At 39.6% G+C, this 16,308-nt stretch overlaps 1 protein-coding gene across 1 annotated transcript; it reads right to left on the bottom strand.

Moving 5' to 3' along the window:
- Positions 1 to 9,352: 9,352 nt before the first annotated feature.
- Positions 9,353 to 10,881, bottom strand: LOC104224792 (RING-H2 finger protein ATL54-like). The gene has a single exon (XM_009776500.2). The coding sequence runs from the start codon at positions 10,693 to 10,695 to the stop codon at positions 9,613 to 9,615; it is 1,083 nt and encodes a 360-aa protein (XP_009774802.1). The 5' UTR covers positions 10,696 to 10,881; the 3' UTR covers positions 9,353 to 9,612.
- Positions 10,882 to 16,308: the final 5,427 nt, after the last annotated feature.

Here is a 16,308-nt window from a genome sequence, read left to right as displayed (position 1 = left end):
TTTTAACAAAGTTCGACATTCTTGGACTTGCTTCGGAGGCTAATACTTCGATGTCTCAGGTGCATCAAAAGATTAACATGATTGGGCAGCTCCGGGTGAGGTGAATCAAGTTCAGGCTGATTGCCACCAGTGGAAAGAGAACATGGATCGACTTGCTACCGAAAAAGAAGTTGTTAAGGCTCAAATGACCTCGGCTGAAGCTCAGATCCATGGTGCGGAAGCAAAAGGCTTGGCTCAGGCCAGGGAAATCGAGGGGTTGGGGCCCGAACTGGCTAAAGCCTGGACTGAAGCTGCATATGCTAAGGCTGAAGCTGCATAAGCCAAGGCCAAAGCTGAGAAGACGAAGGCTGCGGACAATAAATCCATTGCTATATACAAGATAGAAGCTGCCACCATTCAACTTGAGTTGAGGGAGGCCTCCAACTGGGCAAAACAGAGTAATGAATTGGCTAAGTGTCAAGCCCGGAGGGCAACTCTCGAGGAAGTCTGTGCTCGAGGGTTTGACCTTGCCGAAGAGATAGCCGAAGCACAGGTACGGGATACCGATGCTAGCTTTCTTGTCTCCTCTAATGATAAGGACATGTGAGTGGCTCTGAGGATGAGGAAAGTGAAGAAGATTCTTCTAAAGGGGAAAAAGATTCAGAAGGTAAAGCCACCAGAGATGAAGACAGCACTCCCGGATACGTGGCCCCGAAAATAGATTAAGTTTCTATTTTTGTATAAGAGCCCCTTGTTGTAATATGCTTTGTAAATTTCCTGGATGAATATAAAGTAGCTTTTTGCTTTGTTCCTGATTTGTGCTGACTTTTTATTTTGTCTCCATTCATGAATTTTTTTGATGATTCACATGTTAAGTTCGAGTATTGGTTTAGACTTGCAATAAGCCCTTAGGCTTTTATTGCCCAAAATCGTACCCCTTAGGGTTTTAGATGATCCCCGAGCCAAACTTAAAGTCAAATTAAAGAGAGCTAGGGGCCTTTGGTCTGAGTTAAATGAGAATGGGGTCTTAGACTCCCATAGGCCTTTGACCCTATATTTCTTTTTTAAGCTAGCCCTTGGGCTCTTGTATATCTGCCCTTACGCTCTTTTTAGATTGGCCCTTAGGCTATATTAGATTGGCCCTTAGGTTCTTTAAATTGAGTCGTTTTGGCCTCTAAAATGGCTATATAGTTTTCCCTCACTTCGGCTAAAGACTTAATGAAATTTTAGTTATGCCTAAGCATGTATTTTTGTACCCGTTGGGTTTTTCGAAGGCTCGATGTATCAGAACCTTATTAGTCATTCTGTTTGCGTGGACATAATCAAATGCCTCTTAAGAGTTTTTCGAAGGATGGTGTTATCAAAGCCCTTGGATTGTTCGAGGGCTAATTTATCGAAGCCCTTAGATTTTTCGGTGCCGAATTTATCGATGCCCCTTATGTTTTTCTTTTGTTGGGGGTAGCCTGATTTAACCGGTTTTCCAATGTTTGAAGGACTTTAGTTTTATAGCAAAAATTGGACATCTTCGAGCCGCACTTTTTTGGCCGTAGCCTAATATAACCATAGTTTTTAGTATGGCCGTAGCCTTCGGGTTTGTCACTTGGACTGGTTTCCCGATAACTTTTCGAACTTGTTCGAAAAGTTAGTCCCCGAGTAAGTTGGCCTTGGCCTTCGTTTTGAGGGGGTGCCTCTTTGAGGTCTTATATTGACTATCAGTGACAGTCCTCGAGTATTTCAGGGTGCCTCTTTGAGATTTTATATTGACTGTCAGTGGTAGTCCCTGGGTATTTCAGGGTGCTTTGGCCCTTGAGCCGCTTCCCGTAGGATTGTAAGTCTAGAGCTCGTATGAGATACAAAGTGTTTTTTGATATAACCAGAATGCTTCTTCAAATAGTTAATACATGTGTACATGTTTTTCCATCGAGGATCGATTATTCTATATAGAGACGGTTCATTTGACCCTTTGGCCCATTACAAAGTTCTCCTGCCGAGGCCCTCTTAGGCGTGAGATATCTTTACCAAAAATGTAACCTCCGAGGGTGATGCCCCCCAGTATTCGAGGTTGATTGAAGAGAAGCCTTGAATACTTGTTGAGTGACCCTTAGGCAGCATATAGGTGTTGCCTAATTAAAAACCTTGCCGGTAAAATCCATTTGGGATAAAACTCGTTCTAAGGGAAAAAGAGTGCAACACATGCTTTCAAACCCAAGGTCTTCGAGCTCAGCAGTATTATCGCTTGAGCATTGATATATTCCAGTTATTTGGAAGTTGTTCACCTCCAATTGTGCTGAGTTTGTAGGATCCTTTCCCTATGACTCCGAGGACACCATATGGTCCTTCCCAATTGGGACCTAGCTTCCCTTCGTTTGGGTCTCGAGTGTTAAGAGTGACTTTCCTCAGTACTAATTCCCCGACTTTGAAATATTGGAGGTTTGTCCTTCTGTTGTAATACCTTTCGATTCTTTGTTATTGCGCGGTCGTTCGTATTAATGCGACCTTATGTTTTTCATCTAGTAGCTCGAGAGAAGTGTTCATCGCTTCGTGAGTTTTGAGCCTTCAGTGGAATGTTGAAACCTTGTGCTAGGCTTCCCGACCTCGACTGGATCAAAGCGTTGGATCCATATACAAAAGAAAATGGGGTCTCCCCCGTGCTTGACTTTGATGTTGTCCGATAGCCCATAATACCTCGAGCAACACCTCTCTCCATTTCCCCTTGGCATCATCTAGCCATTTCTTCATGTTTCGAATAATCTTTTTGTTGGTGGACTCGACCTGCCCATTTGCACTTGGGTGATAAGGTGCTGATAGGATCCTTTTGATTTTATGGTCCTCGAGGAATTTTGTCACTTTGCTGCCGATGAACCGTTTTCCATTGTCACATATTATTTCGGCAGGTATCCCGAACCGACATATGATGTGGTCCCATATGAAATCGATGACTTCTTTTTCTCTTACTTTCTCGAAGGCATGCGCTTCAACCCATTTTGAGAAGTAGCCAGTCATAAACAATATGAAACTAGCTTTCCCTGGCACCGTTGTTAGGGGGTTGACGATGTCTATCCCCCAATTCATGAATGCCTACAGTGATAGGACTGAGTGGAGTTGTTCACTGCGTTGATGAATTATTAGTGCAAATCTCTGGAATTTATCACACTTCCGAACGAACTCCTTGGTATCTTTTTCCATGCTATCCCAATAATATCCTGCTTTGATCACCTTGCGAACCAGAGAGTCTGCACCAGGATGGTTCCCAGAGGAGCCCTCGTGGATTTCTCGTAGTACATAATCTGTATCCCCGGGTCCCAAGAACACTGCCAATGGTACATCAAAGGTTTTTCTGTATAACGTTCCATTTTCATCAAGCGAAAATCGAGCTGCTTTGGCTCGGAGTGTTCTTGACTCCTTTAGGTCTGCGGGGAGCTTCCCATGCTTTAAATAATCAATATACTTATTCTTCTAATTCCATATTAAGCTCATCGAGTTAATCTCTGCATGGCCTTCTTCGATCATTAACTTTGATAACTGGATGACAGCCCCCTGGACGATACCGTCTTCTTTGACTGATGATCCTATGTTTGCTAGTGCGTCGGCCTTGCTGTTCTGTTTTCGAGGTACATGGTCCAGTGTCCATCCCTTGAAGCAGTGCAGTGTTATTTAAAGTTTGTCCAAGTACCTCTGCATTCGATCGTCTTGAACCTCGAAGCTTCTGTTTACGTGGTTTACCACCAAAAGGGAATCACACTTTGCCTCGATGACCTCCGCTCCAAGGCCCTTAGCTAGTTCAAGACCTGTGATCATGGCTTCATACTCGGCCTCATTGTTAGTCAATTTAGAAGTTTTGATAGATTGTCTAATAACACTGCCCGTAGGTAGTTTCAAAATGATGCCGAGCCCGGACCCTTTCACATTCAAGGCACCGTCTATGAAAAGAGTAAAAACCCCCGCTGATGTACCCATTTTTAGCAAGAGTTCTTTTTTTACTTCGGGTACGAGGTCAAGTGCGAAGTCGACCACGAAGTATTCCAAAATTTGAGACTTGATGGCCGTCCGAGGCTGATATTCGATATCATATCCTCTAAGTTCGATGTCCCACTTGGCCAATCTGCCCGATAATTCGGGCTTATGCAAGACATTTAGAAGCTGATATGTAGTTAGTACACGTATAGGATGACATTGAAAATATGTTTTTAATTTCCTAGATGCACTTATTAATGCAAGAGCTAATGTTTTCCAAATATGGATACCTGGTTTCGGCATCCCCTAGGGTCCGACTCACATAATAAATAGGAAATTGCGTACCTTGCTCTTCTCGAACCAATATGCCACTTACCGCTACTTCTGACATGGATAGATACAAGTAGAGTGTTTCATCCTCCTTCGGAGTATGGAGCAAAAGAGGGCTCGAGGGATACCGTTTTAATTCTTCCAGGGTCCATGCAAAGTTATTCTTCTTTTTAAGCAGGGAGAAAAACTGATGGCTCTGATCTGATGATCTCGAGATGAATTGACCCAGGGCAGCAATCCGTCCGATCAGCCATTGCACGGCTTTCACATTGTTCACCATAGTGATTTCCTCAATGGCTTTAATTTTATTTGGATTGATCTCGATGCCTCTGTTCGATACAATGAAGCCCAAGAACTTGCCCGAGCCGACTCCAAAAGCGTATTTCTCGGGGTTGAGCTTCATGTTATAATTTCTAAGGATGTCGAATGTTACCTTCAAATGGGTCAAATGGTCCTCTGCGCACAAGGACTTAACTAACATATCATTAATATAAACTTCCATGGATTTTTCTATCTGATGTTCGAACATCTTATTAACTAAACGTTGATATGTGGCTCCTGTATTTTTTTAGTCCAAAAGGCATTACATTATAACAATACGTTCCATACTAGGTGATCAATGAAGTTTTCTCCCGGTCCTCTGGGTTCATTTGGATTTGGTTTACCCGGAGTTTCGAGAAAGGTAAGGATCTTGTGGCTGGCCGTAGCATCGATCAGACGATCAATGTTGGGTAATGGGAAAGAGTCTTTAGGGCATGCTTTGTTCAAATCTTTGTAATCTACACACATTGTAAGTTTATTTCCCTTTTTAGGGACTACCACTACGTTAGCTAGCCATTCAGGATATTTTACTTCCCTGATGGATCCTATTTTGAGAAGTTTGGTTACCTCTTCCTTGATGAATACATGCTTTACCTCGAACTAAGGTCTCCTATTTTGCTTCACTAGTTTAAATCTGGGATCGATAGTTAGTCGATGGGTAGTTATCTCTGGCGGAATCCCTATCATATCTAAATGCGACCAAGCGAAGAAATCAATATTATCGATGAGAAATTGAATGAGTTTTTCTATAAGCTCGGGGGTTAACACCGTCCCCAGGTATACCTTTTGTTCTAGAAGATGCTCAATTAATATGACCTGTTCGAGTTCTTTGATCATGGATTTTGGTTCATCTGATTCCTCAGGGGCGACGAAAGTTCGAGGGGTGATAAAATCTTCTTCTTCATTCTCGGCCACCTGTTCATTGGACATTTATCCCTCAGGATCAACCGAGGGTACGTGATGTGATTGCTATTTGGTCACTTGTTCGTCTTTCGACCTCTCCGATGTGGATGGAGTCGACACTGGTGCTGAGTCGTGCACTACAAACATTTCCTTAGCTATATGTTGCTCTCCGTATAGTATTTTCATGTCGTCCTTCATCGGGAACTTCATCATTTGGTAGAGGGCCGATGGTACCGCCCTCATGCTATGGATTCACGGCCTTCCGAGCAAAGCATTATATCTCATGTCACCTTCGATGACATGAAATTTTGTGTCTTGTATGGTTCCGGCCACATTGAATGGGAGGATGATTTCTCCTTTTGTCATTTCACTTGCCATGTTAAAGCCTTTCAAAACCTGAGATGCCGGTATGATTTGATCGAGCAGCCCGAGCTGCTCCATGACCCCGGACTTGATTATATTCACCGAACTACCTAGATCTACGAGAACATGTTTAGCTTGAACTTTATTTAAAAGGATAGAAATTACAAGTGCATCGTTGTGAGGTTGAGATAAAGCCTCGATGTCTTCCTCGCTGAATGTAAGGGTGTCCTCGGGCAAGTAATCCCGAGTCTGCTTTTCCCTTGTGATGGATACTTTGGTGCGTTTGAATATTGGTCCCTACGGGATGTCGATTTCGCTGATGATCATGTGAATGACATGTTGGGGTTCTTCTGGTTCACTCTTCCTACCTGCATCCCTCTCCCTGAAGTAATTCTTAGCTCGATCACATAGGAGTTCTCGAAGTTGGACCTTATTGAATAACCTAGCCACTTACTCCCTTAGCTGTCTGCAGTCCTCCGTTCTATGACCATGTGTGCCATGATACTTGCACATCAAGTTCGGGTTCCTTTGGGAGGGATCGGTCTGTATTGTCCTGGGCCACTTAGTATCTTTGATTCTCCCAATAGCCGAGACGATCCCTGATGCATCTAAGCTGAAATTCTACTCTGATAGTCGGGGGCTTTGGCGGGGTAGACATGCTTATCGAACCCGTTCTTGATCATGAGCCCCCGAGAACGTGGACCTTGGTCACTTCTTCGATTGCTCTGAGAGGTATTATGGTTTGGGCTGTTGTTTTTTCGATCATATGGTTGATACCGTTCTTTGTTGAATCTTGATCCCCGATCTGTGTCCCTTGGGGGCTTGACTACGAATCTATTCAGGTGAACTGAGCCCGAGGGGGCTCCCAACTAGTTATCCTTAGCCCTAACTTTTGACTGATACCGATTGTGCACGTCCGTCCATGTCACAGCTGGATACTCGATCAATTTTTGCGTTAGCTGTCGCGATCCTATCGAGTTTTTTTCATTCAAACCTTGTATGAAGGCCTAAACTTCTTAGTCATCGGAGACCAGGGGTAATTCCATCCTTTCCATTTAAAACCAGGACACGAACTCCCTTAGCATTTAGCCGTCCCTTTGTTTTATCTTGAATACGTCCGATTTTCTTGTGGTCACCTTTATGGCCCGGCGTGTGCGTTCACGAAAGTATCCGCCAACAGAACAAACAAATCAATGGAGTTAGGAGATAAGTTGTGATACAGATCATGGCTCTTTTTGATAGTGTTTCTGCAAACTTTTTTAACAGTACTAACTCGATTTTGTCATCATTCAAGTCATTTCCTTTAATTCCATAAGTGTAAGAAGTAATATGTTCATTAGGGTCCGTTGTCCCGTTGTATTTTGTTATATCGGGCATTCGAAACTTCTTGGGAATAGGCATCGGAGCCGCGCTTGGGCGGAAAGGTTTTTGTATGAAATTTTGGCATCAACGCCCTTCAAAACTGGAGGTGTTTCGGGTATCTGGTCTACCCGGGAGTTGTAAGTTTCCACCTTTTTATCTTTTTCTTATATCTTCTTTTCTCCTAACTCGATTCTTTTAGTTAGTTCCTCGAGCATTTTCATAATTGCGGGGTCAGTCCTCGAGCCGCTTTCATCGGGCCTTTCACGCACTGGTTCATGTTGTGTGTTAACTGGTTCGAGGGTGTTAGGAGTCCTGTTCTAACTCTGAAGCTGAGCGATGGTGACTTGCTGAGCTTGCAGCATCTCGAATACACCTGGAGGCTAACTCCTCCTTCTTCTAGTCCACATGTTTCCTGGCCTCCGACTCGAGCTTCCCCGTGTGCATTTCTTACGGAGTTTGTGCCTACGTCCGTGTTTAGATCGTTGTGGGAGCTGATATCAACTGGCTCCACGTTTGGCACTCCCTCAGGGTTTATGGGTGGTACACTGAGCCCTATTCCGCTATTTTCTCCAAGTCCATCACTGTCATGAGCAGGTGCGTTTTGTGTGCTAGACATATTTAAGCATGAAATCAAAAAATCTTTGACAAGAAAAAGAGTACAGAATAACGTGTGTATCAGAAAACTAGCACTAACACAATCACTATTATCTTTAGCCCCATGGTGGGCGCCAAATTGTTTACCTAAAAAATGTGAGTAGCAATTAAAGATAATTTGTGGTTTTTAAAGATACGTGATATATTCTAATACTAGTGATTATATGATTAATATTGAGCTTAAGTAAGAAGAAATAATGAACCAAATTGATGTTGTTGAAACAGTAGGGGCCTGGAGCTTGTCTATTCAGGGACCTCGAGGTCAACTAAGAACAATAAAGTATGAAGAATAAAGTATAGACAATAAAGCTCAAGAATAATTGTTGAGCACGTTAAACAAGAGAAGAATAAGAATGTTCTATTGCAATGAATGATCTGATGCCTTTATAATGATTGGGGTCCCCTTTATATTGGAGGAGAAAACCCCAATATAGTACCTTGCTCATAAAGGTAAAGAATTCTAGTGGTACATGTGTATAACGGCCTAGTACGGACATGTATCATTTCGTACAACCCTTATCTTATAATTAATGCTTTGGTCCACGTGTCCTTGAGAAACTCCCGCCCTTTCTTGATTGACTTCGAGATAATGTTGTCCTCGATGCATTCCGTGCCAGGCATTCGATCAGCTTCCTCGAGGTAGATGTCCCTTAGCCGGATACGACACCAATTTCAAGTCTCCCGGACTCAGGCCAATAGCTCGATTTAAGACTTCAAAATCATACTCCTCGATTTTGACCGTATACAATACTTCATCACAATTTTCAACCATACATGCTCTCTCAAATATTTGCAAAAAAAAAATGTGTTAGTTGAAGTTCGAACCTTTGACATCTTTGAGCAAAATCAAGCACATAGCCAACGTACCAAAAGACAATATATGTCAAGCAGTGTCATTTTTTTCTATTTATTCGTTTTCTCATAGTATTAATATATATAATTAGTAAAATATTTTGACGAAGCGGCATCGCGTGGATCTGCCCCTGCCGGTGCCAGAGGCAGATTTAGGGGGTGGAAGGAAGGGGCCTGATCCCCCTTTATAAGAAAATTACACTATATATATAAGACAAAATCTATTTTGTGCCTCTATATATTATATTTTGAATCCTCTTGGCATAGCCTAAAAGCATAGCTCAGCGGTAAATGGGGTTTAAAACCTTTGTGAGATTGTTGATTTAATTTCCACTTACCATAGTCTCTTTTAAATTTTTATCCTTTTCTTTTTCTAACTCCTCTTGGTGCACTAAGCTTTGTGTGGGTTTTGGGAAAGTGTACGTTGGGAATACATTATGTATATTACACGGAGTTTTACCTCGCACTTATCAAAGCGCGTTTCCACGACTACATTTTACTTGGTATATTTCAGTTGCTAGCGCCATGAATCACTGCAGAAAAGTTATCAAAATTTGATCACCTGGCACACCTTTAATATTTATTCGAAGTAACTGATCATGCCAAGCAAAAGTATGATTTTCAGTCATCATCCTTCATGCTATAAGGAATTATACTTATAATTTGGTGCACAACACGTTACAGATGATGTTGAGGTGGTAGAAGACTGTAATTAGTTTATGAACTCAAGCTTTTTAACATACCTGTACAACGAGTGTAAGTCAGTTAGATTTCAGACTTAAAACTACCATAAATCCCCATTTCTCTTACTGTTATATCACAGTTCAGGATCTTGAACCTTTCTTTTGGACACAATTTAGAGAACAACTATGTTTTTGATCAACTAAAATTTGTTCACAATGGAAGTACTAAACTTGGATTTCGATGTTGTTTCGAGAAAAATGACCTCCCACCATAAGACAATGACCTCTTCATTGAAGAAGCACTCTCCATCACCCTTTTCATTCTTGAATTTGAACCTATTTCCTCATTTCTTGTTGTCTCAACGCAGCTTTTTTCACCTCCACCCTTTGGTAACACAACAATTTGTAGTCCTATGGTTGTAGAAATTGAAGAATTCATAGAAACAGACCTCCTCATTGGTTGTACTTCCATATCTTTATCACCCCTTTTAATGGTCATTTCTTTTTTCGATGTTTCAGGACGTTCAATCACACCCGTCACTCTCCTCACATTTTCTTGAAATTCCTCATCTCTGGCTTCATTGTTGCTATTCACTTCTACAATTATCTCTCTTTGTGAGCCATTATCTTCATTGGAGCTCATATTAGTACTAGAGATGGGGCCGATTGTACCCACTGGAGCAGACGTTGCAGTGTTAGAGACGATGGCAGCACGACACAAGGGGCAATTTGTGTGTGATCTAAGCCATGTGTCAATACAATGGATGTGAAAGCCATGGTTACATTTTGGTAACAACCTAAGAGAATCATCATCTTGGAATTCATTTAAGCAAACAGAGCACTCTGTTCCATCAATCAAACCATCCCCCCTTTTGTACTTGAAAATTGTGATCAAATTAATAACTGCAGGCTGAAGACCTACAGTATTGATGTACCAAATGGGATGATCAATAACCGGACCTCGGTTTTCATCCAAGAACTCTTCGCTAACGCCTTCTGATTGTGTTCGTGAGTGTCTCCTACGTCTCCAATTCGTGCAGTTCCTCACGACGATTATGTAGTAGCTGAGAAGTAGGAACAAGCTAGCAAGCAAGGCGACAGAGATGATTACATAAGGTGAAATGTTTCGAACATTTTTGTTACTCGATTGTGGCTGTAGTAGTGCTGGTGGTGGCATGTAATAGTCCATATCAGGGTATGGATAACAGCCATAAGGGCATGTTGAGTCACAAACGTCATGACAATCTGCTGTTTGGTTTGAAGTTGGAAATAGCTTTCTTGGTTTTATGGCCATTGAATTATCAAAGAGAATGGTGAGAATTTTTGAGAGTTGCTAGGAGTTTGATCTTGAATAAACAATAATGGAGTTAGGTTAGGTTGTGGGTAGAAGAAAATGATGATTTAGTTGAGGAGTCATTGTGATCCATGTATCTAATCTTTCTCTGAAATGTGTAGTTGTCAATAAGGAAGCGTGGCAAGATTCCTTAGCTCTGCTTTAGTTAATTTGAAAGAGAATTCCTACTAATATATTGGTTAATTGAATAAAGAAAAGGAAAAACTACCCAAATTGTCACGCTATGAACAATTTCAACCACAACTAGCCCAATACAAAATATCTATCCAAAATGGCCCAAATATCATTTAATCCAAAACGTTTTCAATTAATGTCAGTTTCTCTTCGTTCTCCCTTTTTTACTATTTACAGGTAGATTACAATTTGTAGGTTATTTCAATCTGCTCGTGCATGAAAAGAGCCTTAATTCGAATATGGCTAATAACATTTTAATCTAAAAGCTAATGACAAAAATTCAAATACAAAAAAAATTAGAGAAGAGATAGATTAAAGTCATAAATGCAAGTATTTTGATATAGTAACTTAGTAAAATAATTTGAAAAGTGAAGAAGATGAGCTAAAACTCTATTGAAAACCATTGAAGCTCACTTAAGCTTGAGTTTGAAAATTCTTTTACTACGAGTGAGTGGTGTTGGAATAAATTGGGTGCATCTTAATGAGTTTGAAACTCAATTTTGGGATGAATTGGTAGAGATTTGAGGTGGTTTGAATTCATTTGAGCCAAATTTAAGGTAAAACACAAACATAGAAGAAGATGAGATGTGTATCACACTGTGTATCTTTCGTGTATCATTTATGTATCATGTATGTATCATATGTGTATTCCCTATATATCTCTTGTTTATCCAAGTATACTTGTATCTGAGATACATGCGTGATGCCATGTTTATTACATGTGTAGTATATGACCTTTTTAAACTCGAACCTAACTATGAATTGATACCAAATCAGTCCAAATCACCTTCAATCTTACTCAAAATTTATATATTGCCTAATCTACTTGTTCTCAATGTTTTCCAACCATACCCATTGAAAAAAAAAATCCTTTTGTGTCTAGTATTTTTTTTTATAATGTTGTATATCATTGGTAAACGAATTTTGTCTCCAAACTAGTTCAATTCACTTTTAGTCTTCCTCAAAAGTTTTATTGCCTCATTTATGTGTTTTCAACGAATTCTAACAGTACCCATTTAATTAAAAAAAAATTTGCCTAGATTTTTTTGAATGTTGTAAATCATTAGTAATTTTTTTTAGCAATTCTTGATAGCATGATTAAAATGGCTAATTATTGGTAAGTCTTGTCTTTTTGTGGTACATCAATGTAGCCTGAAGGTTTATTTAGAAATGAGTCATAACTCATAAGTCAAATATTTGAATGTCAAGCTAAAATAAATATTGTGTCAGATAGTCAAGCTAGCTGAAATAAACATTGTGGCAACGGCGTGTTGAGGTGTTGGATTGGAAAGATCTATTTTTGTTTTTAAAAAAAGAATAGAACATGACCATAACAATTGTTTGGCAATAGCGAAAGTAAGGATAAAGAGTTAATTCTTCGCTTAAAAGTGAAGCTGTAGTATAATGATTGCTAATTAGTTGTTTCTCTAAACCCTTAAACAACTCTTTCACCTTACTAATTTTTTTCCCTAATGGTCTGGCTTTGATGAAATAGGAAACTTTACTGTAATAGTCGCCGTAATAATGAGGGTTACATATGAAGCAGAAAATTCGCCGTCTAGGTAACAAGTCAACATCAAAATGCGTAATAAAAGCAAAATTTGGTAGGTTTGGTCATTAAAACTGATTCTGGTGAGTGGTACTAACAATAATAAAAACAGCCAACTTGCCTAACGATAATTACTTCTCACATCTAAGCTACGGACCATGTGGTCATATTCAGAGTAGCCTATAGGCTATATCTCATATCTGAATTACAAATTTTGATAATTTAGTGGTAATATGGTTAAAAAAAAACAATTAACCACTCATACTATCCACTAAAAGTGGGTTGGATAATAAATTTTTTAAAAACGGGTCAAACATGGATAAGAACCATATTATCCATTTAGAAAATTGATAATCAATGCGTCTAATTTTTACATTTATAAATTCTTAAAATTGGGGGTTCCTCAAGTTAAGAATACTAAAAATTCTCCCAAAAGTGATCATATGTAAGAAGTTGAACCGGAATCATATCCGGTCCGATCCGCCCGTTTGCCAATCCTAATTTAACCCTTTTTTATAAACTTAGATTCAATTTGGCAGAGCTAGAACGATTTACCTCGACTCGGTTTGGAAATCTTTTGATTCCATGAAAGATGCAAGTTAAAATTGGTGCATCTTCGTAAAAGCGCAATTCCAATCCAAGCTTATTCTTTAAGGGCTTGTTTCGTACGATAAATAAGAAAGAATAATTTTGAGATAAAAATTTAGTACCCCGCCTTTGTTAGGTTAAAATGGTGCTAAAATACTCTTAACATAGTGTGATATTGCCCGCTTTAAGTAAAGAGCACATGATTTTCTTCAAAAGAACTTACACCATTAAGAGCCCGTTTGGATGGGCTTTTAAGCTTGCCAAACCAGATTTTAAGTCGCTTTCAGCTTATTTGACTATTTGACAAAATCAAAAGATGCTTAAAATAAGTTGAAAAGTGCTTAAAATAAGCCAAAACTCACAACTTGGATAACCTCAATTAATTACTTTTTAGCTTAAAAGCTACACCCTCCATTTCAATTTATGTGAACCTATTTTCTAGTTAGTCTATTCCAAAAAGAATGACATCTTTCCCTATTTGGAAATAATTTATCTTTATGCAATGATTTATAGCAACACAAAATATATGTGCCTCATTTTACACCACAAGTTCGAAAGTCTTCTCTTTAGCGAGGGTAGCTAACGTACGCCAACCGCCATGACAAGGCAATGGAAGAAGCTTTCTAACCCTAATTCTCATGGGAACGAAGAAACCATGGAAACACCTGCCCCTTCTCAAGTGGGGCGTTGGTTAACGGGCATGGGTAGTGTACCAATGATCTTCCAGCACCACCCACCGGTGGAGATAGAGGAATTGAAGGTCACTCCGACCACTGGAATTCTGCAAAAGCTGCAACCACTGACTTTTGATAGCTTTCTACCACAGAAATTTCAACCTATTCTAGAGGAAATGGACAATGAAGAGGCATCAAACAAAGGAATTGAAACACATACACAACAAGCAACTCTGAGATTGGAGGATTCCCTGGTACATCGAAGGCTGCAATTCTCGCCAACAGGTACCTCGACTCAGATAGTACCAATTGCAAAGGATAGGGCACAGGATGATAAAGCAAAGGCAAAGACTGTGTAGGAAAATAGAAGTTCACAAATGGGTAAGCCCTTAACCTATATTCCCCCTGCTATGCGAGATGGCACATTTATGGTACAAATAGAGGAGGAGGACACTAGAGCTCAGGAAGAATCTCTAAAAAATGCCCTAATTGGGTATGTCCTTGGCGATAATCCATATGAGAAATGTATGGATAACTATGTGACCAATGTATGAAATTTTGTAGCGAAACCTAAAATTCTGTACCACGATGAGGGCTACTACATTTTCCAATTTCAGAGCATAGAAGATAGAGATCTGGTACTCCATGCAGGGCCTTATACTTGCCATATATTCTACATCATTGGAAAATTGATTTCTATTTGAACCCAGAATGGTTGAGCGTTATTCCATTGTGAGTTAAGTTCCCTAGACTTCCGTTAGGATAGTGGTCCACTGAAGCATTGATCAAACTTGCCAGTGTAGTAGAGAAACCTCTATACACAGACAGGGTAACGGCATAAATGGAGAAGGCTTCTTATGCCAGAGTGCTAGTGGAAACTGATGTATCAGACCCACTCCCTGAGAGTTTTGAAATACAAACACCAAAGTGCTTGGCTGCTAAGTGGGGACTTCGACAATGTGCTAACTACTGAAGACATAATAGGAGCACCAGTCACTCAATCAAAGACACAAGGCTTTCAAAATCTAGTTGGTGTGCTGCAATTGACCCCCTTAAAAAGTATTGACTGGTTCTTTACATGGTGTAACAAGAAATATGAGGATAAAAGGGTGTACAACGAGATTGATTGGGAAATGGGCAATTATGTGTGGATGTAGCAATATAGCCACATAGAAGCTAAATTCATGAATCCTGAAGTGTCTGATCACTCTCCAATCCTAATGCATATTAGCCAAAGTAAGAAAGGATTGCATCCTATGTCACACCTCCTTTTTACCGTCCACGGAAGGGAGTAAGGGAGTTTTTTCCAATTTAAGTGACAATCGAAACGAGATTATTTCTTTAAACATCAGAGTCTCCACTTGAGATAATTATGGTGTCCCAAGTCACCAGTTTAAAATTCCGAATCGAGGAAGTTGACTCTTATTTATGGTCTGCGAGCACAGAAATCTGGATAAGGAATTCTGTTAACCCGGGAGAAGGTGTTAGGCATTTCAGAGTTCCGTGGTTCTAGCACGGTCACTTTGATCATACTTGGCTTATTAAATTGTCTAATTATTTATTTAAGGACCTATGTGCTTTTACATTTTACCGCCTTTTAATTAAGAAATTATCTTGAAACGGGTCACGCGCGCGTGTACCCATTTGTTTGGCGCGTCAAAAATCATGTCACACGAACATGTCCACAATTAATAACGCTTTATTATTATTAAGAAAAGTTTGTCCAAAGTTGCGAGAGCGCATACTCCGATTTTGTTTTTAAAATCGTAATCATGTCACGCAAACGTGTCCACGACCACGATAATATATTAAACATGCCTAAAGCAAACTACGATCATTTGTTATTTTTATATCTAGGTTATTAATATGAGGGCCATGAATAATTAAATTGTAGATGGCACATCTTAAAACTATATAAACTAAAATTAATTAGTGGCCTATTAAAACAATTTCAATATTAAGAGAGTTTAATCGAAATTGCGCGAACACATACTCCGAATTGGTTTTTTAGAATCGTAATTATGTTACGCGAACGTATACACAATCACGATAAGTATATTAAGAGCATGCCTAAAAGCATTTCTACGAAGTTTATGAATTGTTTATTTCGTATCAACTGGAATGATCTATAAGGTCCAAAGGTCCATGAAATTCAACTGATCATAACTAGCCAAAGTCACGCCTTAGTTTATTTTGAAACTTCATAGACAATGAAAACTATAAAGTCCGCATCTTCAACAGAAAAATCAAAACTTCATTGCAAAAGCAAATAAAGAGCAGATAGTAGCTTGGCACTTCTCTTCCGTATATCAATACCAAAGAAAGGACCTGCCTGCTACTGACAGATTATGCTATACATATGAGAAAATAAAATTACTTTCTATATAAAAATCTTCCTACTTCAATTCTTCATTTTGGTTCTATACAAATACTCTAAACCAACAAATATACTTATGGAACAAAACAAATAGACAAACTTATATCTGAGTGTTTATCAAACGAATTAGACTAACAAATAGACTAGGCATAAATAAGCACATCAAAGAACTCAAATAATGTCAAATTAGG

This window comes from Nicotiana sylvestris, chromosome 10, assembly GCF_000393655.2.
Source record: "Nicotiana sylvestris chromosome 10, ASM39365v2, whole genome shotgun sequence".
Taxonomy (NCBI): Eukaryota; Viridiplantae; Streptophyta; class Magnoliopsida; order Solanales; family Solanaceae; genus Nicotiana; species Nicotiana sylvestris.
This window is presented reverse-complemented; position numbering and strand designations above follow the sequence as displayed.

Excerpts from the sequence above, each read along its gene's own strand:
- LOC104224792 (XM_009776500.2), bottom strand. The coding sequence starts at position 10,695 with ATGGCCATAAAACCAAGAAAGCTATTTCCAACTTCAAACCAAACAGCA.